The sequence below is a fragment of the Pleurodeles waltl genome, chromosome 6 (assembly GCF_031143425.1).
Source record: "Pleurodeles waltl isolate 20211129_DDA chromosome 6, aPleWal1.hap1.20221129, whole genome shotgun sequence".
NCBI lineage: Eukaryota > Metazoa > Chordata > Amphibia > Caudata > Salamandridae > Pleurodeles > Pleurodeles waltl.
The window spans coordinates 8,931,150-8,950,707 of NC_090445.1; the positions used below are offsets into that span (position 1 = coordinate 8,931,150).

General features: G+C 45.9%; 1 protein-coding gene across 3 annotated transcripts in view; it reads left to right on the forward strand.

The window, feature by feature from the left end:
• CIZ1 (CDKN1A interacting zinc finger protein 1) overlaps window positions 1–19,558 on the forward strand; it is a 579,230-nt gene that overhangs the window by 121,246 nt on the left and 438,426 nt on the right. For all 3 annotated transcript variants that reach the window (XM_069236987.1, XM_069236989.1, XM_069236988.1), the window contains exon 5: window positions 1,069–1,219. In XM_069236987.1, the coding sequence (XP_069093088.1) occupies window positions 1,069–1,219 (151 nt within the window). The remainder of the gene's footprint in view (window positions 1–1,068; window positions 1,220–19,558) is intronic.

Here is a 19,558-nt window from a genome sequence, read left to right on the forward strand (position 1 = left end):
GGTTGAGCTTCAGGTAGGAACTGGACATCCAGGTCTGGGTTATGTGCAGGCAGTCCTTGATGCGACTTTCAGGGGAGTTGCGCATCATCCATTTAATGGTGAAACTTGATGCTGTTTTCTGTGAGGGGAGCTCCATGCAGAGGCTGAAGATGACAGGCAGCAGGATGGAACCCTGGGACTCCACAGGTGATAATCACCTCCAGGTCCCAAAAGATCCCTATGTGAACTCACTGGTGTCGATGGGAAAGATAACGGGAGAACCAGTGAGGGGCATTACGAGTGAATCCCATTCGAGATTCAAGGGGTCTGGATGACGATTGGATGTTTGACTGTGTCTGCAATGTGTAAGGCAGTGGTTGCCGTGCTGCAGCGTGATCTAAAGCCAGATGGTAGTTACGAAGGAGCTGTTTAACACTGATGTGATCTTACAATTAATCATAGGCTTAATCACCTTGCTGATGACTGGCAGGTGAGTTACAGTCTGGTAGCTACGTCATCAGAGTATTATGTAGGTTTATTCAGAATTGAGAGCATCTGGCCTGCCTTGAGAGCTTCTAGGAAGATGCCTTGAGTGAGGGAGGCGTTGAGGTGGTGAGTAGGGGGCGGTATATGAACTTCAGCAGTTTCATATAACAAGCATGATGCGAAATGTTGGAAATCATACAGGATTAGGCTGGTGTAATGAACATTTGGCCCATGCCTACTGTTGACAATGACGATCACTGTCTCATGGCCAGTCAGAATAGGTTTTCTTGTGGTATCTTTGTGGGCTCATTTTACTGAGCTTTGTCTACAGCACTGCAGGTCACCAGTTCAAACCCGAACAGGAATGACTTAGCCTTTGACTTGGCCCTTCATCCTTATAAGGTTGATCAAATTAGTATCAGTCACTCTGATAAAGCTAATGTGATTGTCTCAATAAACGCTATGCAAAAAAGGCCTTGTTGATTAGTGCTTTAACAAAAATAATTAGTTATGACCAAGAATATTTTACATCGTAAGCATCTCACCATGTGAGTTGAAGCATTTGCATGCTGAAAAAAATCCTATTTCTTGTTTGTTTTATAGGATTATCAGAGAGGCTATGAGAGGAAACGTGAACTGGAACCAGGGACTTCTTCTCAGACAACAGGGAGTGATGTGAAACCCTTGGAAAAGACTGAATTGGATGTTCCAAAAGCAGCATCGGAAGCAGAGCAGGGCGCCATCTCCCCAGCCGGTAATTCATTCTCTGCCAGCCCAGGATGTGGCACTGACTCTGTTATTACTGCTTATTTTCTTCCTGTATAAGCTGGTTTGGGGGATTCTAAAGGCTAGACATTGTATGATGCGGACATTTTTCTTCTGGTGTGCACCCTTTCCTCTCCTAGGGACATGAGTGACCAGACACTGTGTATATCTCTGAATACACTCCATCTGTATTGTTTTTCGGTGGTTTAACTGGCTATACTTCATTCAGGAGAAGCTGTATGCTGTACACACCATGAGATCTCGAGGGAAACCATGGATCAACCTCCCCCAGCACATTAGAGCCTCTTTCTCACTTCTTGAGTTCTGCAAGAGCTGAAGACCTGGCTCGTTGAGTAACTCTGCAGGGACCGTACGCCCACTCGGATACCCTCACAGGTGCTCAGTCGCGCTCCCCAAATCAGCCTAACACAGTGGTGAACCCCTTCTTTGGATCTGTGCGTGGCAGCTCAAAAAATGTTTTGATACTTTGCATCCAGGGTTACAGAATCAAATTCCGTGGAGAATGCCTGTTGATGTGGCTGCTAGAAGAGATTTCTCCATGCCTTTCCACTAACTCCACTCCTTTCAGCAGTGTGCTTCAGGTTGTGCCAAACTCAGTTGAAGATTCCCACCAATGTGGCTGATTCAGTGGTGGTACCCAGACCTCTTTCAGAGGGTTATCTGACCTCACAAACAGAATCTACTCACCAACTCAGCGTTCCAATATAGGATGATTGAATTGTGCACACAGCTCCTGACGGCGTTCAGCACCAGCACATAAATCCCCCACCTGTTCGTATGGAGATTCAAAAGGAGGCCAACGCTCTTTAGCAAGAACGTGCTATGCAGTGAAGTGGAAGAAGCTCTGCATATTAGTTTAGTAATGATGACCATAATCCAACCTTACGACAGGAGACTGTCATCACCCCTCACCTCTTACACCTGGCCCAGTCAAAATTGCAGTTTTCCTTCATAAGGGTACATTTTACTATAATCACAGCAGTCCATAATTTGTGAAAAGAACAGTGCTGGTGTCCTGGAGCACTGCTCAGAAGCCACAGGTGTTAAAATTAAATGCTGGCTTGCCAAATATCAAGGCTGAATGAACCTCGTGCCTCTTGAATCCACTGCCAGACACTCCCGGTCCCTTTATCTCACTTCAGCAAGTCCCTAATTTCTTTCTTTTTGTTGGTTTTTCCATTCTCTTTCTCCATCTTTACAGTTTGTGGGCTTTTCCCTGTCATCCTCTCGGGCAATGTCTGATGTGGAAAAAAGTGCCGGTCCCCAACAATAAGTGCTGGCTGTCTCCATCGGCCAACGCTGGCTCAAATTAAGCACTGGATCACTTCCTGTAAGACATCCCCAGACCGGATTTCTGTTTTCATGATAGCTATGTTAAAACGTTTTTCAGAAAGTCTGAAAAACTGTTCCATCTAATAAGGAAACTGTCCCTTCCCTGGGAACTCAGTGTGGTCTTATCTATATTAATGTCAGTGGCATGGGTGTAGAAAGCTGGCTCTTTATATGATATATCAAAATTAAATATATTGTGCAGAGAATCCAGGGATTCCCTTACCAATATATTGTATATTTTGTGGCACCAGAATCAATTTGTTCAGGTAAATACGTTTTGCAAGAAAAATCTTTACAGTTTTGAAAAGTCGACACTTAGTGCAATTTTTGGAACCTGCAATGTTATCCTATGGAGGAAAAACAAAGATGGCAAACAGGTACAGTACAGTGAATTACAGGACTAATCTCCTGTACTAAAGAGGAGTATTGGACAAGGGTCAGGACCACACCAAAAGGACACAACTGGCGGCACGGGGGCAGCTGAGTGCAGAGGTGTAGTATGGCATTGGTCGCCCAATGTCAGACGGTGAGGATCGGTCCTGTCGAAAAGATGCTGCAGGTGGGGAATGGGGATCCAGCTGGGAAAAACCAACAAGTGGGTTACAATCTTTGGGTGTCAAGGGACGTGGGGACACCTCAGGTCCTCTTCTCCAGGGGCCAAAGGCAACAGGTGCAGAGGTGTCTTAAGGCATCAGGATTTCTCCACTGGAGCACTTGCGGTTGAAGAGGCTTGCACGCAGAGGCTGCAAGCAACATCTGAGGATCCAAAGTAGACCAACGTGGACTTCGTCTCTGGAGGGCTGAGGAACCAAGTTGGCACCGTTGGTCCACTTGAACTCTGGCTGTGAAGGCACGGGTGCAGTGGTGCTTTCAGGTGTCGGGTGTTTGGCGGCCCTGAGTCCCTGTGCTGTTCCACAGGAGTTCCTGGGTCTTTGTTAAAGGCAGACAGACCTCCCAGGCTTCGGAGGCACAGCAGCTGCAGGGCGAGTCGACTGTGGCGCAATTCAGCGGGAGCAGCAGACAGACCAGCAGGGCTGGGTCCAGGTCAGGTGCTTCTTCCTTTGCTTTTGCGGCTCTTCAGTGTCCTTCTTCATAGGTCAGCAGGAATCTGCCTTCCTTGTGCCAGAGCCCCCCCTAAGTACTGCATTTAGGGGTGTTTCAGGGAGTGTAGCATAGTAGCCAATGGGCTACTTACTTCTGGGGTACCTACACCCCCTATATGGACACTTCCCACGGGAAGTGGCCATAACTTAGTCCCGTAATTCCTACGTCCAACAACACCAAGATGGCAAATTTCTAAAATTTGTATTCACATCAGGCAATGCACCTTAATGGTGGGACTGACCTGAGGGGTGTACACACCTCCCTGAATACTAAATTCCCACCTGTCCACGTGCCAAGTGGGCCCTGGGGCAGAGGGGGTGGCAACTCTCCTTTGAGTGAAGTGAGATCTGCATGCCAGGGGCTGTGGGTTTCTTTGAAGCTTCCTGCCTTGTAATGCAGATTCACAGTTCATCCTGTTGGGTGGGGAGTGCAAGCACCTCTCCCAGAGCAGGCTTTGTTTCTGACCACCCAAGAGCAAATGCTCTCACCCTTGGGGGTCAGACTCGTGTCTGGTGGTGGCTGGCTGGCTCAAACTAGTCACTCCACACACAGGTAGTTGGTAGGTTTTCAGGGGGCACCTCTTAGGTGCCCGCAGGGTGCATGTATTAATAAATCCATCACAGGCTTCAGTGACGACTTATTAATGTGAGATGCTTGATAAAACCCATTCCCATTTTCAGTGAAACGATCATGTAGATGGGGTACTCGTAGTGACCAGTGTCCAACATATACACTTAAAATAGCTTCCATATTCACTCACTATGTCTAAAAATGAAAAAAGACATAGCAGGGGGATAGCTGCTCGTGCAGATATGTCTTCACATGTAATATAATGCACCCTGCCATAGGGCTGTAGGGCCTGCTAGAGGGATGACTTGCATATATCGCATGCAGTGTTAGGGGACATGGCATACAGGCTGTGTGCCATGTTGTGTTTGCACTTTTAACTGCACCAAGACACTCAGCCTGCAATGGTAATCTGTATGTGCTAGGTGAGGGGGGCCTTGAGGGTGGCACAATTCATTCCTCAGCCCTTGGGGGTCCTCTTTGGTGCTCATGCCCTAGTTACTAGGGGTACCATTTACTAGGAACTTACAGGGGGAGTCAAAGGTATTGCCAGTTGGGGAACAATTTCACAGTTTTAGGGAAAGAGAACTGGCACTGGGGACCTGGTTAGCGGGAACCCAGTGCACTTTCTGTCAAAATTTCATTAAATACCAGGAAAAAAGTGGTGTTGACCATGTCAGAAAGGGGCACTTTCCTACAAAAGATACCAAGCCTCGATTCAAGGCAGCACTGAGTTGGCCTTGAGGGAAGTACCAGTCCTCTTCATAGCTGAAATCTACACCTCCTTCACAGGCACTGAATAGATCCTAATTGAGCGAGGTATCTCCAGTCATCAGGTTACCCAAGGTCCCTGATATTAGACTGTTCAAGATTTACATTTACCGATCCACAGGGTAAATCCCTGCTTCAGTCACAACTCGTTGGGAGGTTATAAGCACCACAGACACTCCTAGCGAGGAAGAGAAAGTTACCTTTTGAGGAGTGGATAACAGAGGAGCTAGATAGCTTTCCAGGTCTTAGAAGGGCAAAGAACTCCTAACCACCCCTGTGCCACAAAACCCTCTGCACAACCCATCACATACACCTCACCCATATGGTCCCCCACCACAGTTACCATATCAGTCACCATCGCCTCAGGAACCTACCTACTGTCACACTCAGATAGTCAGTCATTATGACGAGCAACCCTTATTTGGAGCTCATGCCTCCAAGTGCTGGAGATGACCCATGGGAAGACTATCAAGCTGGCTGCAGCAGGATACAAGCTTTGAGCCCTACCCTGAGTCCAGGCACCCATACTGCATACATGCGGTGATTCAAAGAGCTATAGAGCACCACAAAGTGTAGCGCCACATTGTGAAGGAGGAGGATTTCATGGTGGAAAGAGGGCAGTACAATACTAGCTAATTCTTAAAAGCATGTCAGGGTGCGCCTCAGAAGATTTCAGTTAATTAGTTAAAGTTTGTAAAGTTATTTCAACAGTGTAGAAAAAAGTACAAGCCCACTCCCAATGACCCACATTATATACCAGGGGCACAGTGCCGGAACTCCATGTTCGTATACACAACGAAGAAAGGAGCTGCTCCCAGGCCACTGGGGGTGCCCCTCCTCCTGACAGCAAGAGCTAGAAAAAAATGGAACACTGGGTATGCAGTTGCACGTTTTCTGTCATGGAAAGCAGATCAACCCCTAGAAGTATTCTCAAAGTGAAGTCCGCAAGAAGCATTACAGTATCAGTGGGCCTCTACTCAGTAGTGCCAATAGCAGATAAACACTGGCCTGGCAATAAAGAGCAATGCCACACAATGAAACAGCACTGTTGCCAGAAGGAATGGTACAAAGAGACATGGCGGTGGGCCTGACAGTTCTTAAATATCTTTTTCCTATTAGGTGAGCGTCTTTCGGATTACCTGCCATCCACTGTTTTGCTTATATGCAACTGAGATAAACTGCCTGGTACACTGATTCAAATATGTAAATCTTTTTTAAACCTCTAGTGCAGAAGAAGAAAATGAGTTACTTACTTGTAACTTCAGTTCTCCAGTATTGTTATCTTTCATAGATTCACATGCTTGAATCATCCCTGTTGCCGAGGTGGGAGCCCCACTGTACCATAAATTAGCAGTATAGAGAAATTTTCTTTAGAAAACAATGTTAAAGTGCATTCACTTTGACTGCTTAATTGCTTCGTTAGAAAAGACCCAAAGTCCAGCCAATCAAGTGAGAGCACCTTCTAGAACCCTCAGCACGGTAGCTCCTGTTTCTCATATTTTCCAGCACATCAAGGAGACATTAGGGGAGCCTTTATGGGTAGGTGGGTGGGTCACATGTGAATCTATGAAAGATACCAATACTGGAAAACTGCAGTTACAGGTAAGTAACTCATTTTCTTCTCCAGTATTGGATCTTTCATAGATTCACATGCTTGAATCAGAATAGCAAGCAGTTTCAAAATATTAAGTACTTATGATTGCATTAAAGTGTGGATAGTGGATTGCACAATGATAGCAATAATAATAGTAATAATCAGAATATATGTTTGTAATGTATTATGTTAAATACATAATGCGACCTGAGATACTAAACACTGAGTCAATTGAGAATTGATAAAGAAACCAGAGGCTCACCTTGCTGAAATAGATGTCGTAACGCAGCCTGCCCGAGTGCTGCGGTGTGATGAGTCTAAGCAATAGTGCTGAGTGAACGTGTGTACGCTCTTCCGCGATGCAGCATGACAGATCTTTTCCACTGCAACTCCTGCGAACAATGCAGCCAAAGTGTAAACAGCTTTTGTTGAGTGTGCTTTTTAATTGGAGTAAAGAGGTTTGCCTGCTGTTGAATGGCAAAATTGTATGGTTGCTGAAATCCATCTAGCAATGGTTATTTCCGCAACAGCAGCGCCTTGTCGTGATTGTGCATATACGACAAATAGCTTTTCTGATTTTCGAAAGGGCTTAGTGCGATGTGAGTAAAACTTGACACAACTTACTCCAGTATTGGAACTTTCATAGATTCACATGCTTGAATCATTCCCCGTCGACTAGAGCCCCCTGTACATTTAACCAAGCAGGTTTGACATAAATAGAACCTAAGGGCCATAGGCCTCTTAATTTAGCAGTCTATCAGAGTCATTTTAAGAAAAAGGACCAAACTTGAGCATCCACCAATCAGAAGACACCACCCTCTAGAACCCTCCTGAGAGAAGCTCCAGTACCTCAGATTTTCTACCGCACGTAGTGCTAGGGAGTCTCCTCAGAGCTCTGCTCTTTCTTCACACTTTTGGATTTGCGCTAAGCTGATTTTCGTCTGCTAAACTTGTTTTGACTGATTGTGGGTGAGGCCTACAGCATGTCTGACAAGGTAAAGAAGGGTTTATTCAGAGCCTGCAAGACCTGTGGCAAAAAGAGACTATACTCTGAAGACCCTCATCAGGACTGCATATACTGCCTCTAGCCAGACCACTCAGCTAAGGACTGTAAGGTGTGTCATTCCTTTTCTTTTAAGACTCTGAAGGATAAAGAAGGCAGATTATTTATATGGCTGCAAAGATTTAAGTCCAGAGATAATCCAGTCTGTGACTCGTATAGTGATGACTCCTCAACATCGTCCAAAAAGTCTTCAAAAAGGGCTAGATCACATTTAAGATCTTCTTCAGAGCAATCAAGAAAAGCCCACAAAAAGACCACCGCAGGGTCTTAAAAGGGCCGCAGCCCCTCCACTTCACCTCATAGATCCTCCAAAAAAGGGGAAAGAGGTCATGCCAGCAGCTCTGAAAGGCACAAAAAGGCATCTTCTGTATCTCCATCTGTGCCTGCTGCACCTTTCAAAAGGCCCTCATCTGCTCCTGGGGCAAAAACTATACAGTTGATGTCCGTCTCATCGTCAACGTCGGTGAGTGCCTTTTCACCGTCGACAACGGCTTCCACTTTTTCAGCGCCAACGGCAGTTCTGACAACGACGAGCATCCCACCGTCGACGAGGACACAGTCGACTATGTCATCGTCCACAAGGATCTACACGTCATCATCGTCAACGGCAGTAACAATGGTGTCCCCATTGCTGTCGTCATAGTCGACGACCACGTCGAAGGTAGACTCTTCAGTAAGACTGTTGACGATTAAGATCTCTATGCGTTTGTGGTCGACGACTCGACTGTCGAGGAAGGCTATTTCTGCGACGTCAACGACACAGTCGACGAGGGGAAAAAAGCACAGAAGCCAGGAAAAACTTACCCCCCAGTATACTTCACCTAGTAAAGTAACCCCTCTTATTCTAGTACATCTGCTGGAGGGGGGATGAAGAGTCAGACGAAGAGGGACTATTTGGAACATCGCATAGCCCCTCACAGTTAAATGTGAATTATCAAGAGGAGGATGATGAGTATGGCAAGACCTATGACCTGCAGTACTATGTAGGGGAGTAGGCATACCAGGAGGAGGCATATATACCAAGCTCTTTGCTGTCTGATCTCAGAGCAGTGCTTGCTGATTACAGTAAGCTCTTTCCACTTCAGGAACAGAGACAACAACAGCCTCCTCCGTCGCCCGTTTCAAGAGTTACCATTCCACGTCAGAGGCCAACCTCTTTGCCACAAGCGAATATGGCCACGCCGGATATGACCATACCACATGACATTGATGTTTCGAAATGTGATCAAGAAGAAGGAGAGCTCCTTGACACTCAGTTGGAGTGGGACGAATATGTAATTCCTGCTCCTCCTTCCCAGCCGAAAGTGGATTCTCCTCTAGATGACATCAGGGGGATTCCATAATCTCCTGGAGAGAGCGGCTAAACGGTTTGCTCTTCCAATGCCATCTAAGCAAACAAATTGCTTCCTATATGATTTTAAAGAGCTATTCCAGAAATCTGTACTTTTCACACCATTAGCCAACTTCTTATGGAAAGAGGGTTTAAAAGTAATGCACAACCCTGCTACGGTCATGGTGGTGCTTCCTCGACTGGACAAAAAGTACAAAGCACCGGAGGATGCCCCAGCATGTCTAACTGGTCACCCTCATCCAGATTCAGTGGTCGCTCAGGTGGCACAGAGAAGGTCCAAAAATCCCTCTGCTCCAATTTCCGCACCTCCGGAAAAGGAGGGTAGACGCTTGGACAATATTGGAAAGAGGTTTTCGTCAAAGGCTAGCCTCGTTATAAAAGCAGCTAACTCCCTGGCAGTGTTAGCCAGATATGACAGACAACTATGGGCAGACATCACCCCACATATTGACCAGTTGACGGAGGATGTAAAGTCAGAGGCGAATAAAATGTTACATGAGGGAGAGCGTACGTCAGCGGAAAAGATAGATTGTGCTATGGATATAGCCAGGACTGCGTTCCGTCAGCTCTCAGGTGCGGCTGTCCTTCGGAGGCAAGGCTGGTTAAAGGCTACATTGTTCCATCCTGAGGTCCAGAATAAAATCTTAGATCTTCCTTTTGATGGGCAGGCATTGTTTGGAAAACATATTGACGAGACACTGCAGTCTATTAAATTTGACACAGATACGGCAAAATCCTTGGGAACTCTCCAGTTCTGGAAACCTTCCTTTCAAGCCACGAGAGGACGTAGAATCCCTTCATATAGGGGAGGCTACCAGCAATACAGATACGCAACGTATCCTTCCTCTCAGCAGTTCCGTCAATACTACAAACAAAGTCAAGATCTGGTTCTAGAGGACGCTCAACTCGCCTTGCTAAAGACTCAGGTCGCAGAGCTTGATACACCCAAGGCTCCACCTGCATCCAACCATCCTCCTCTGGTTCTAGGCAGAAAGATATCCCTATGTTCGATGGCATCTGTCGTTGTAGATACGCATGTTTTGCAATAGCTCGCCATCTGGTGTTGGGCCGGAGTGTTACAAGTTGTTTTTCTTCGAAGAAGTCTTTCGAGTCACGGGACCGAGTGACTCCTCCTTTTGTCTCCATTGCGCATGGGCGTCGACTCCATCTTCGATTGTTTTTTTTCCGCCATCGGGTTCGGACGTGTTCCTGTCGCTCCGAGTTTCGGAACGGAAAGATAGCTAATTTCGGAAGATTTTCGTTGGTATTGTTGCGTTCGGGATCGGCGTAGTTAGATTCAACACCACGTCGAAGGATCGAAGAGCTCCGGTGCCCTTCGGGGGTAGTTTTTTCGATCCCCCGTCGGGGCCTGGTCGGCCCGACCGCGTGCTGAAGAACGCCGATGGAACGGACCCCGTTCCGTTTCTGCCCCAAATGCCACAATAAATACCCCTATACAGACCAACACTTGGTCTGTAACCTGTGCCTGTCACCTGAGCACAGTGAAGACATCTGCGAGGCCTGTCGTGCGTTCCGGTCCCGAAAAACACTCCGAGACCGTCGAGCCAGAAGACTTCAGATGGCGTCCGCGCCGACAGCCCACCGAGAGTTCGAGGAACAAGAAGAGGAAGGTACCTTCTCGATCCAAGACTCAGACTCCGAAGGATTCGACGATACACAAACCGTGAGTAAGACGTCGAAAACCACTCAGAAGAAGATTTACAAGGCCCAGGGGACGCCACTGCCACCAGGCCATGGCTCCACCCATAAATTCGGTGACCGACCGTCGGCACCGAAAAAGGCCCAAACAGTGCCGAGATCGTCCGACTCCGGTCGAGACACCGGCACGCAGCCTTCTCGGGACCGAGAAAGTGCTGGAGACAAGCATCGACACCGAGATGCCGGTGTAGACACGGCTCGACGCCGAGACAGCGGCCCCGAAGAAGATCGGCGCCGACAGGTTTCGGCCCCGAAAATAAAAAAAGTCACCTCGGAGCCGAAAAAGGAAGCAGACAGGGTTTCGGTCCCGAAACAAACTGCAACCGACCCAGCTTCAGGCTCTTATACAGAAGAGCACTCGCTAACCTCCCAAATGCAAAAGCATAGGTTTGAGGAAGAGCTACAATCAACTGACGTGGACCATACGCAAAAGCGTATTTTCATACAGCAGGGGACAGGAAAAATAAGCACCCTTCCCCCTATTAGAAGAAAGAGAAGGTTGGAGTTCCAAACTGAACAGACACCACAACCAAAAGTGGTAAAAAGAGTTACCCCACCACCCTCTCCTCCGCCCGTGATTAACGTCTCACCAGCACAAACTCCATCACACTCCCCAGCTCACACCACCATAAGCCAGGGTGACCAAGATCAAGACGCATGAGACCTATACGACGCCCCAGTGTCAGATAACAGTCCGGAGGCATACCCTACGAAGCCATCTCCACCAGAGGACAGCACCGCATATTCTCAAGTGGTGGCTAGAGCAGCACAATTTCACAACGTAAGCCTCCACTCAGAACAGGTCGAGGATGATTTTTTATTCAACACTCTCCTCCACCCACAGCTCATACCAAAGCCTGCCTATGCTCCCTGGTATGCTCCGGCACGCAAAAGAAATCTTTAAGGAGCCGGTCAAAAGTAGGGCAATCACACCAAGGGTGGAAAAAAAGTATAAGGCGCCTCCTACAGACCCGGTTTTCATCACTACACAGCTGCCACCAGACTCTGTCGTTGTAGGAGCAGCTAGGAAAAGGGCCAACTCCCACACATCTGGAGATGCACCACCCCCAGATAAAGAAAGCCGCAAGTTCGATGCAGCTGGTAAGAGAGTCGCAGCACAAGCTGCAAACCAGTGGCGCATCGCGAACTCCCAGGCACTACTTGCGCGCTATGACAGAGCCCATTGGGACGAGATGCAACATCTCATTGAACATCTGCCCAAGGACTTACAAAATAGGGCAAAACAAGTGGTTGAGGAGGGACAGACCATTTCCAACAACCAGATCCGCTCCTCCATGGACGCTGCAGATACAGCTGCACGGACAATTAATACATCTGTAACTATCAGAAGGCATGCATGGCTCCGAACGTCTGGATTTAAACCAGAGATTCAACAAGCAGTTCTCACTATGCCTTTTAACGAAAAAGAACTGTTCGGTCCAGAAGTGGACACAGCGATTGAGAAACTCAAAAAAGATACGGACACTGCCAAAGCCATGGGCGCACTCTACTCCCCGCAGAACAGAGGGAATTACAGCACATTCCGTAAAACACCCTTTAGAGGGGGGTTTCGGGGTCAGAGCACACAAGCCAGCACCTCACAAGCAACACCGTCCAGTTACCAGGGACAGTATAGAGGAGGTTTTCGGGGGCAATATAGAGGAGGGCAATTCCCTAGGAATAGAGGAAGATTTCAGAGCCCCAAAACCCCTACTACTAAACAGTGACTCACATGTCACTCAGCCCCTCCACACAACACCAGTGGGGGGAAGAATAAGTCATTATTACAAAGCATGGGAGGAAATCACTACAGACACTTGGGTTCTAGCAATTATCCAACATGGTTATTGCATAGAATTTCTACAATTCCCTCCAAACATACCACCAAAAGCACAAAATTTGACAAAACATCATTCCAATCTCCTGGAGATAGAAGTGCAGGCACTATTGCAAAAGAATGCAATCGAATTAGTGCCAAACACACAAATAAACACAGGAGTTTACTCACTGTACTTTCTGATACCAAAGAAGGACAAAACGCTGAGACCAATCCTAGACCTCAGAGTAGTGAACACTTTCATCAAATCAGACCACTTTCACATGGTCACACTACAAGAAGTATTGCCATTACTAAAACTACACGACTACATGGCAACTTTAGACCTCAAGGATGCTTATTTCCATATACCAATACACCCATCGCACAGGAAATACCTAAGGTTTGTATTCAAGGGAATACATTACCAATTCAAGGTACTGCCTTTCGGATTAACAACCGCACCAAGAGTCTTTACCAAATGTCTAGCGGTAGTCGCTGCACACATAAGAAGGCAGCAAATACATGTGTTCCCATATCTAGACGACTGGCTAATCAAGGCCCATTCGTTAATACAGTGCTCAAATCACACAAATCATATCATACAAACCCTCTTCAAACTAGGGTTCACCGTCAACTTCACAAAATCCTAAATTCTACCGCGCAAGGTACAACAATACCTAGGAGCCATAATAGACACATCAAAAGGAGTAGCCACTCCAAGTCCACAAAGAATTCAAAATTTCAACACCATCATACAACGCATGTATCCAACACAAAAGATACAAGCAAAGATGATATTACAACTCCTAGGCATGATGTCTTCATGCATAGCCATTGTCCCAAACGCAAGACTGCACATGAGGCCCTTACAACAGTGCCTAGCATCACAGTGGTCTCAAGCACAGGGTCACCTTCTAGATCTGGTGTTAATAGACCGCCAAACTTACCTCTCGCTTCTGTGGTGGAACAACATAAATTTAAACAAAGGGCGGCCTTTCCAAGACCCAGTGCCACAATACGTAATAACAACAGATGCTTCCATGACAGGGTGGGGAGCACATCTCGATCAACACAGCATACAAGGACAATGGAACGTACATCAAACAAAACTGCATATAAACCACCTAGAACTTCTAGCAGTTTTTCAAGCACTAAAAGCTTTCCAACCAATAATAGTTCACAAATACATTCTCGTCAAAACAGACAACATGACAACAATGTATTATCTAAACAAGCAAGGGGGGACGCGCTCCACGCAGTTAAGCCTGCTAGCACAAAAGATTTGGCGTTGGGCAATTCACAACCAAATTCGCCTAATAGCACAATTTATACCAGGGATCCAAAATCAACTCGCAGACAATCTCTCTCGAGATCACCAACAGGTCCACGAATGGGAAATTCACCCCCAAATTCTGAACACTTATTTCAAACTCTGGGGAACACCTCAGATAGACTTGTTTGCGACAAAGGAGAACGCAAAATGCCAAAACTTCGCATCCAGATACCCACACAAACAGTCCCAAGGCAATGCCCTATGGATGAACTGGTCAGGGATATTTGCTTGCGCTTTTCCTCCTCTCCCTCTCCTTCCTTACCTGGTAAACAAACTCAGTCAAAACAAACTCAAACTCATATTAATAGCACCAACTTGGGCAAGGCAACCCTGGTACACAACGCTGCTAGACCTATCAGTAGTACCCTGCATCAAATTGCCCAACAGGCCAGATCTGTTGACACAACACAACCAAAAGATCAGACACCCAGATCCAGCATCGCTGAATCTAGCAATCTGGCTCCTGAAATCCTAGAATTCGGGCACTTAGAACTTACCCAAGAATGTATGGAAGTCATAAAACAAGCCAGAAGGCCATCCACCAGGCACTGCTATGCAAGTAAATGGAAGAGGTTTGTTTGCTACTGCCATATTAATCAAATACAACCATTACACACAACTCCAGAACATGTAGTGGGTTACTTGCTTCACTTACAAAAATCTAACCTGGCTTTCTCTTCCATTAAAATACACCTTGCAGCAATATCTGCATACCTGCAGACTACCTATTCAACTTCCCTATATAAGATACCAGTCATTAAAGCATTCATGGAGGGCCTTAGGAGAATTATACCACCAAGAACACCACCTGTTCCTTCATGGAACCTAAATGTTGTCCTAACTAGACTTATGGGTCCACCTTTTGAACCCATGCACTCCTGCGAAATACAGTTCCTAACCTGGAAGGTGGCATTTCTCATCGCCATTACTTCCCTAAGAAGAGTAAGCGAGATTCAGGCGTTTACAATACAGGAACCCTTTATACAACTACACAAGAATAAGGTCGTCCTAAGGACCAATCCTAAATTTTTGCCAAAGGTTATTTCACCGTTCCATCTAAATCAAACAGTGGAACTTCCAGTGTTCTTTCCACAGCTAGATACCGTAGCTGAAAGGGCACTACATACATTAGATGTCAAAAGAGCATTGATGTATTACATTGACAGAACAAAGAACATCAGAAAGACTAAACAACTATTTATTGCATTTCAAAAACCTCATGCAGGAAACCCAATATCAAAACAAGGTATAGCCAGATGGTTAGTTAAATGCATCCAAATCTGCTACCTTAAAGCTAAACGACAGCTGCCCATTACACCAAGGGCACACTCAACCAGAAAGAAAGGTGCTACCATGGCCTTTCTAGGAAACATCCCAATGCAAGAAATATGTAAGGCAGCCACATGGTCTACGCCTCACACATTCACCAAGCACTACTGTGTAGACGTGTTATCCGCACAACAAGCCACAGTAGGTCAAGCCGTATTAAGAACATTATTTCAGACTACTTCCACTCCTACAGGCTGATCCACCGCTTTTGGGGAGATAACTGCTTACTAGTCTATGCAAAATATGCGTATCTACAGCGACAGATGCCATCGAGCTGAAAATGTCACTTACCCAGTGTACATCTGTTCGTGGCATCAGTCGCAGTAGATTCGCATGTGCCCACCCGCCTCCCCGGGAGCCTGTAGCAGTTTGGAAGTTACCTTCAACTATTTGTATATGTATCATCTCAACCTTAAATAGGTGCATACTTAGTCACTCCATTGCATGGGCACTATTACTACAATTCAACTCCTACCTCACCCTCTGCGGGGAAAAACAATCGAAGATGGAGTCGACGCCCATGCGCAATGGAGACAAAAGGAGGAGTCACTCGGTCCCGTGACTCGAAAGACTTCTTCGAAGAAAAACAACTTGTAACACTCCGGCCCAACACCAGATGGCGAGCTATTGCAAAACATGCGAATCTACTGCGACTGATGCCACGAACAGATGTACACTGGGTAAGTGACATTTTCATTTTCAAACAATGTCAAGTCGTAACATCGGGCGAGTGGGTCTTACAATTAGTGAAACAGGGTCACACTCTAGAGTTTGTCCAAATGCCTCCACCTGTAGTGAATCCTAGTTTGATTTAATGGGATAACGGGAGTTAGCTTAGCCTCTGGCTTGCAGACTTGTGCCCCTGTCACATAGTGACTTTTAACCTACTTAGCTTGCTCTGTCTTAGCCCATTTATTTAATTAATTCTTCTAAGATGGCTGTCTTGTTTATAGATAGGCCCTTTTGTTTAGAGTTATGTTATCAGTGTCACTGCGCTAAGGCGTCAACTCATGCAACAAAGACAAACAAACTGTAGGTGCTCACATTAGAAATTACCGTCCAAGCACGCAGTGTTATCTATTGTTTTGGAACAACCTACGTCATGGGTCCAAGTAGATCTGTATAAATACATCACTTTTTAGACAGATAATCAGAGAGATTCCGACCAGATACCATCGCTGCTATCAATGCTGCATGTCGCCTTGACGCTGACCCGGACTTCGCATTCGTCCGAAGTCTGAGCTCGAGACCTCATTCAAGGTAACCAGGTTGGCGGCTCCTTCCAGGGACATGGCATTGGCAGATTAGGTTTAACATACCCAGCTCTCCTCTAGGTAGAAGGTTAGGCCTAATATGATAGGGTACACAGACATATGATACACTTTATGTCTTTCTCTGTTAATGCAAGATGGTGGGGGTCTTCATAATCATGACCCTCGTCCTTACAATTCTATCTCTTGCACTGTTCATTATCCTAATCATTGTAGCCCATACGATTCATCGTATTGTATTTAATAAAAACTATTGAAACATTACTGCATTTTCGTTATTGCCTGTGTTTGATTGAGACATGATATATCTCTGAGAAAGGGGTAATCTCCGTTTAACCACGACACTCCCTGGGATGTCATACTTTTGAGTCCATGCGTAAAGGCTGCCACAAATCACCTTTAACTGTTTGGGTTGTTGGTGAGGTACTGCTAGTGAGCCGGAAGGGTTGGGACTACAGTTGCAACTTTTTGTAGGATAGGCATAGTTGCCTACAAACATAAGTACTGTCATCCTTGAACCAGCAGTCTTGCCCAGAGCAAGAGTCCAAACTCCTCCTCGCAGAACTTCACCAAAGTATCTAGAACAACTCAAAAGGGAGATCAACAAAATGCTCCTCAAAGTAGCAATAGAGAGAGTACCTTCATCACAGCAAGGAAGGTTTTTTTACTCCAGGTTCTTTCTCATTCGCAAAAAGTGGAAGGACTGAAGGCCGATCCGCAACCTCAGAGAATTAAGCACCTACGTGAAAAAACAATCCTTCTGCATGATAAGCCTACAGGATGTCCTTCTGCGATTGAACCAGGGAGACTTTATGTCTACACTAGACCTAAAGGATGCATATTTCCACATCCGCATTCATCCAGCCCACATAAAATACCTGAGATTCATGGTTGCCGGAAGCCATTTTCAATTTCGAGTCCTCTTTTGGCCTAAATTCAGCCCCCAGGATATTTACGAACTGCCTAGCTCCGATTGCAGCCTTTCTCAGGAGAAGAAAATATCAGGTATTCCCATACCTAGACGATTGGCTGATAAAAGCAAACACCTATACAGGAGCGCGCAGGTCAACAAGAAAGTGCGTGTCCTTGCTCAACAGCTTAGGCCTGACCCTCAACTGGGAGAAATCCAAACCCCTACCATCACGCAGGATCACCTTTTTAGGAGCAAAACTGGACACTCAATCCACCATGGCATGTCCCATGGTGGAGAGACAACAAAAAATATGAGCTCTAGCAAAATCGATTCAGAGAGAGGACTACATTTCAGTTTGCCTCTTCAAATCTTTACTGGGCATGATGTCATCATGCATACCTCTAGTTCCTCTCTGCAGGCTCAAGATGCGCCCCCTGCAAGAGCAGCTCAATCTGCAATGGCTCCAGATTTCAGGAAGCTTCGAAGATCAGATAAACATATCCCCAGCATTAGTCAAAGCTATGGTATGGTGGTCTCAGAAACACCATCTGTCTGTCGGCCTATCATTTCTCCATCGCCCAGCACTGTGGACTATCACCACAGACGCCTCCCTGGAAAGTTGGGGAGCTGTTTTGCAAGACCTAAGAGTAAGTGGCAAGTGGCAACTAGAGTTGACGACCATGCTTATCAATCTGCTGGAGCTCAAAGCAGTTTATCTGGCTTTACAAGCTTTTCTCCCAAAGATTGCCGGGTCAGAGAAGGTAATAAGACCGGACAACACCACTACGATGCATTACCTCGACAAACAGGGAGGCACAGGATCTCTTCCTCTCTCCAGGGAAGCTCAAAGACTATGGAACTGGGCGTCTCAGCAAGGCATCAGGCTCACAGCGGTGCACCTTCAAGGTATACAGAACAAGACAGTGAACTTGCTCAGCAGACAAAAATGTATGTGTCACGAATGGGAACTGGACCAGTCCCCAGTCAATCACATTTTTCCCCAGTGGGGAACGCCCAGATTCGATCTATTCACCAGCGGGTTGAACGCCAAATAAGGATAAGTTACTTACCTGTAAATCCTAGTTCTCTTCCAGGGGTATCCTCATCGAAGTCATAAACATTGAATATTCCTGCCCTTGTGCGGGGACCCCGGAGCATATATAAAATACACACATATAAAGTATGAAATATGCATGAAAAATATATATAGCATTTTTAGTAGACAAATTTTCATACTAAACTCATATATACATGTGTAAAACAGCAATGCAGGCTATAATCATAAACAGGCTAAAATGCTTTATTTCTATGGAGTTTTTATTTTTGTTTGTTTTTTACAATTCTTTTCAAAATTACAATAAGAGAAAAAATATCTACCAAAGCCCCACAACTGGGCCTAGGGAAATAAGCAGTAGTAATCATCAGAGAAAAAACTACATTGAAAAACAATGGAGCATTCTTAGCCAATAGGCTGCATGCAGGTTAACCCAGGAGAACCATAACAACTTTGGCACCGTGCCTTTAAGACCCTGAGCACCTCCAGTATCCCACCATGCCTCAGGGGTGAAGGAGTGGTGACAGTTGGTTCACAGTTAGGTCAGTACTTTTTCACGGTGACAAGCTGTGTAGCCGATTCGAAAGATAGTATGTCCTGCACTTCTAGGAGACGTGCGTCCGGGGAGGAGGGTGGGTTGTTTATGACTTTGAGGATACCCCTGAAAGAGAACTAGGATTTACAGGTAAGTAACTTATCCTTCTCTCGTAGGGGATTTCCATGTATAGTCATAAGCACTGAATAGTTCCGCGCGCCTGCGGGGACCCCGGAGCACTGTTGTGTAGTATATTCTTAAGTGCAATCATCAGCTCCTTGACAAAAAGGTCTGTGAAAAACACTTAAGAATAACAATGTGCAGCCTATGTGAACAGCTACACAGGCCAAATTGTTAGAAGAAAAAAACAGTTGTAGTGTAAATTTCACGTTTAAACCTCTATTTATTCTATAAATACATAAATAAATACATTCTCATATTTTATTTACACCTCTCATGAGAATAAAACAATGTAGGGCAGTGTAGCCCATAGGCTGCCATTATACAGAATGAAAATAGAGCTGTGCCTTTAAGAAAGTAAAGTCTTCCTGT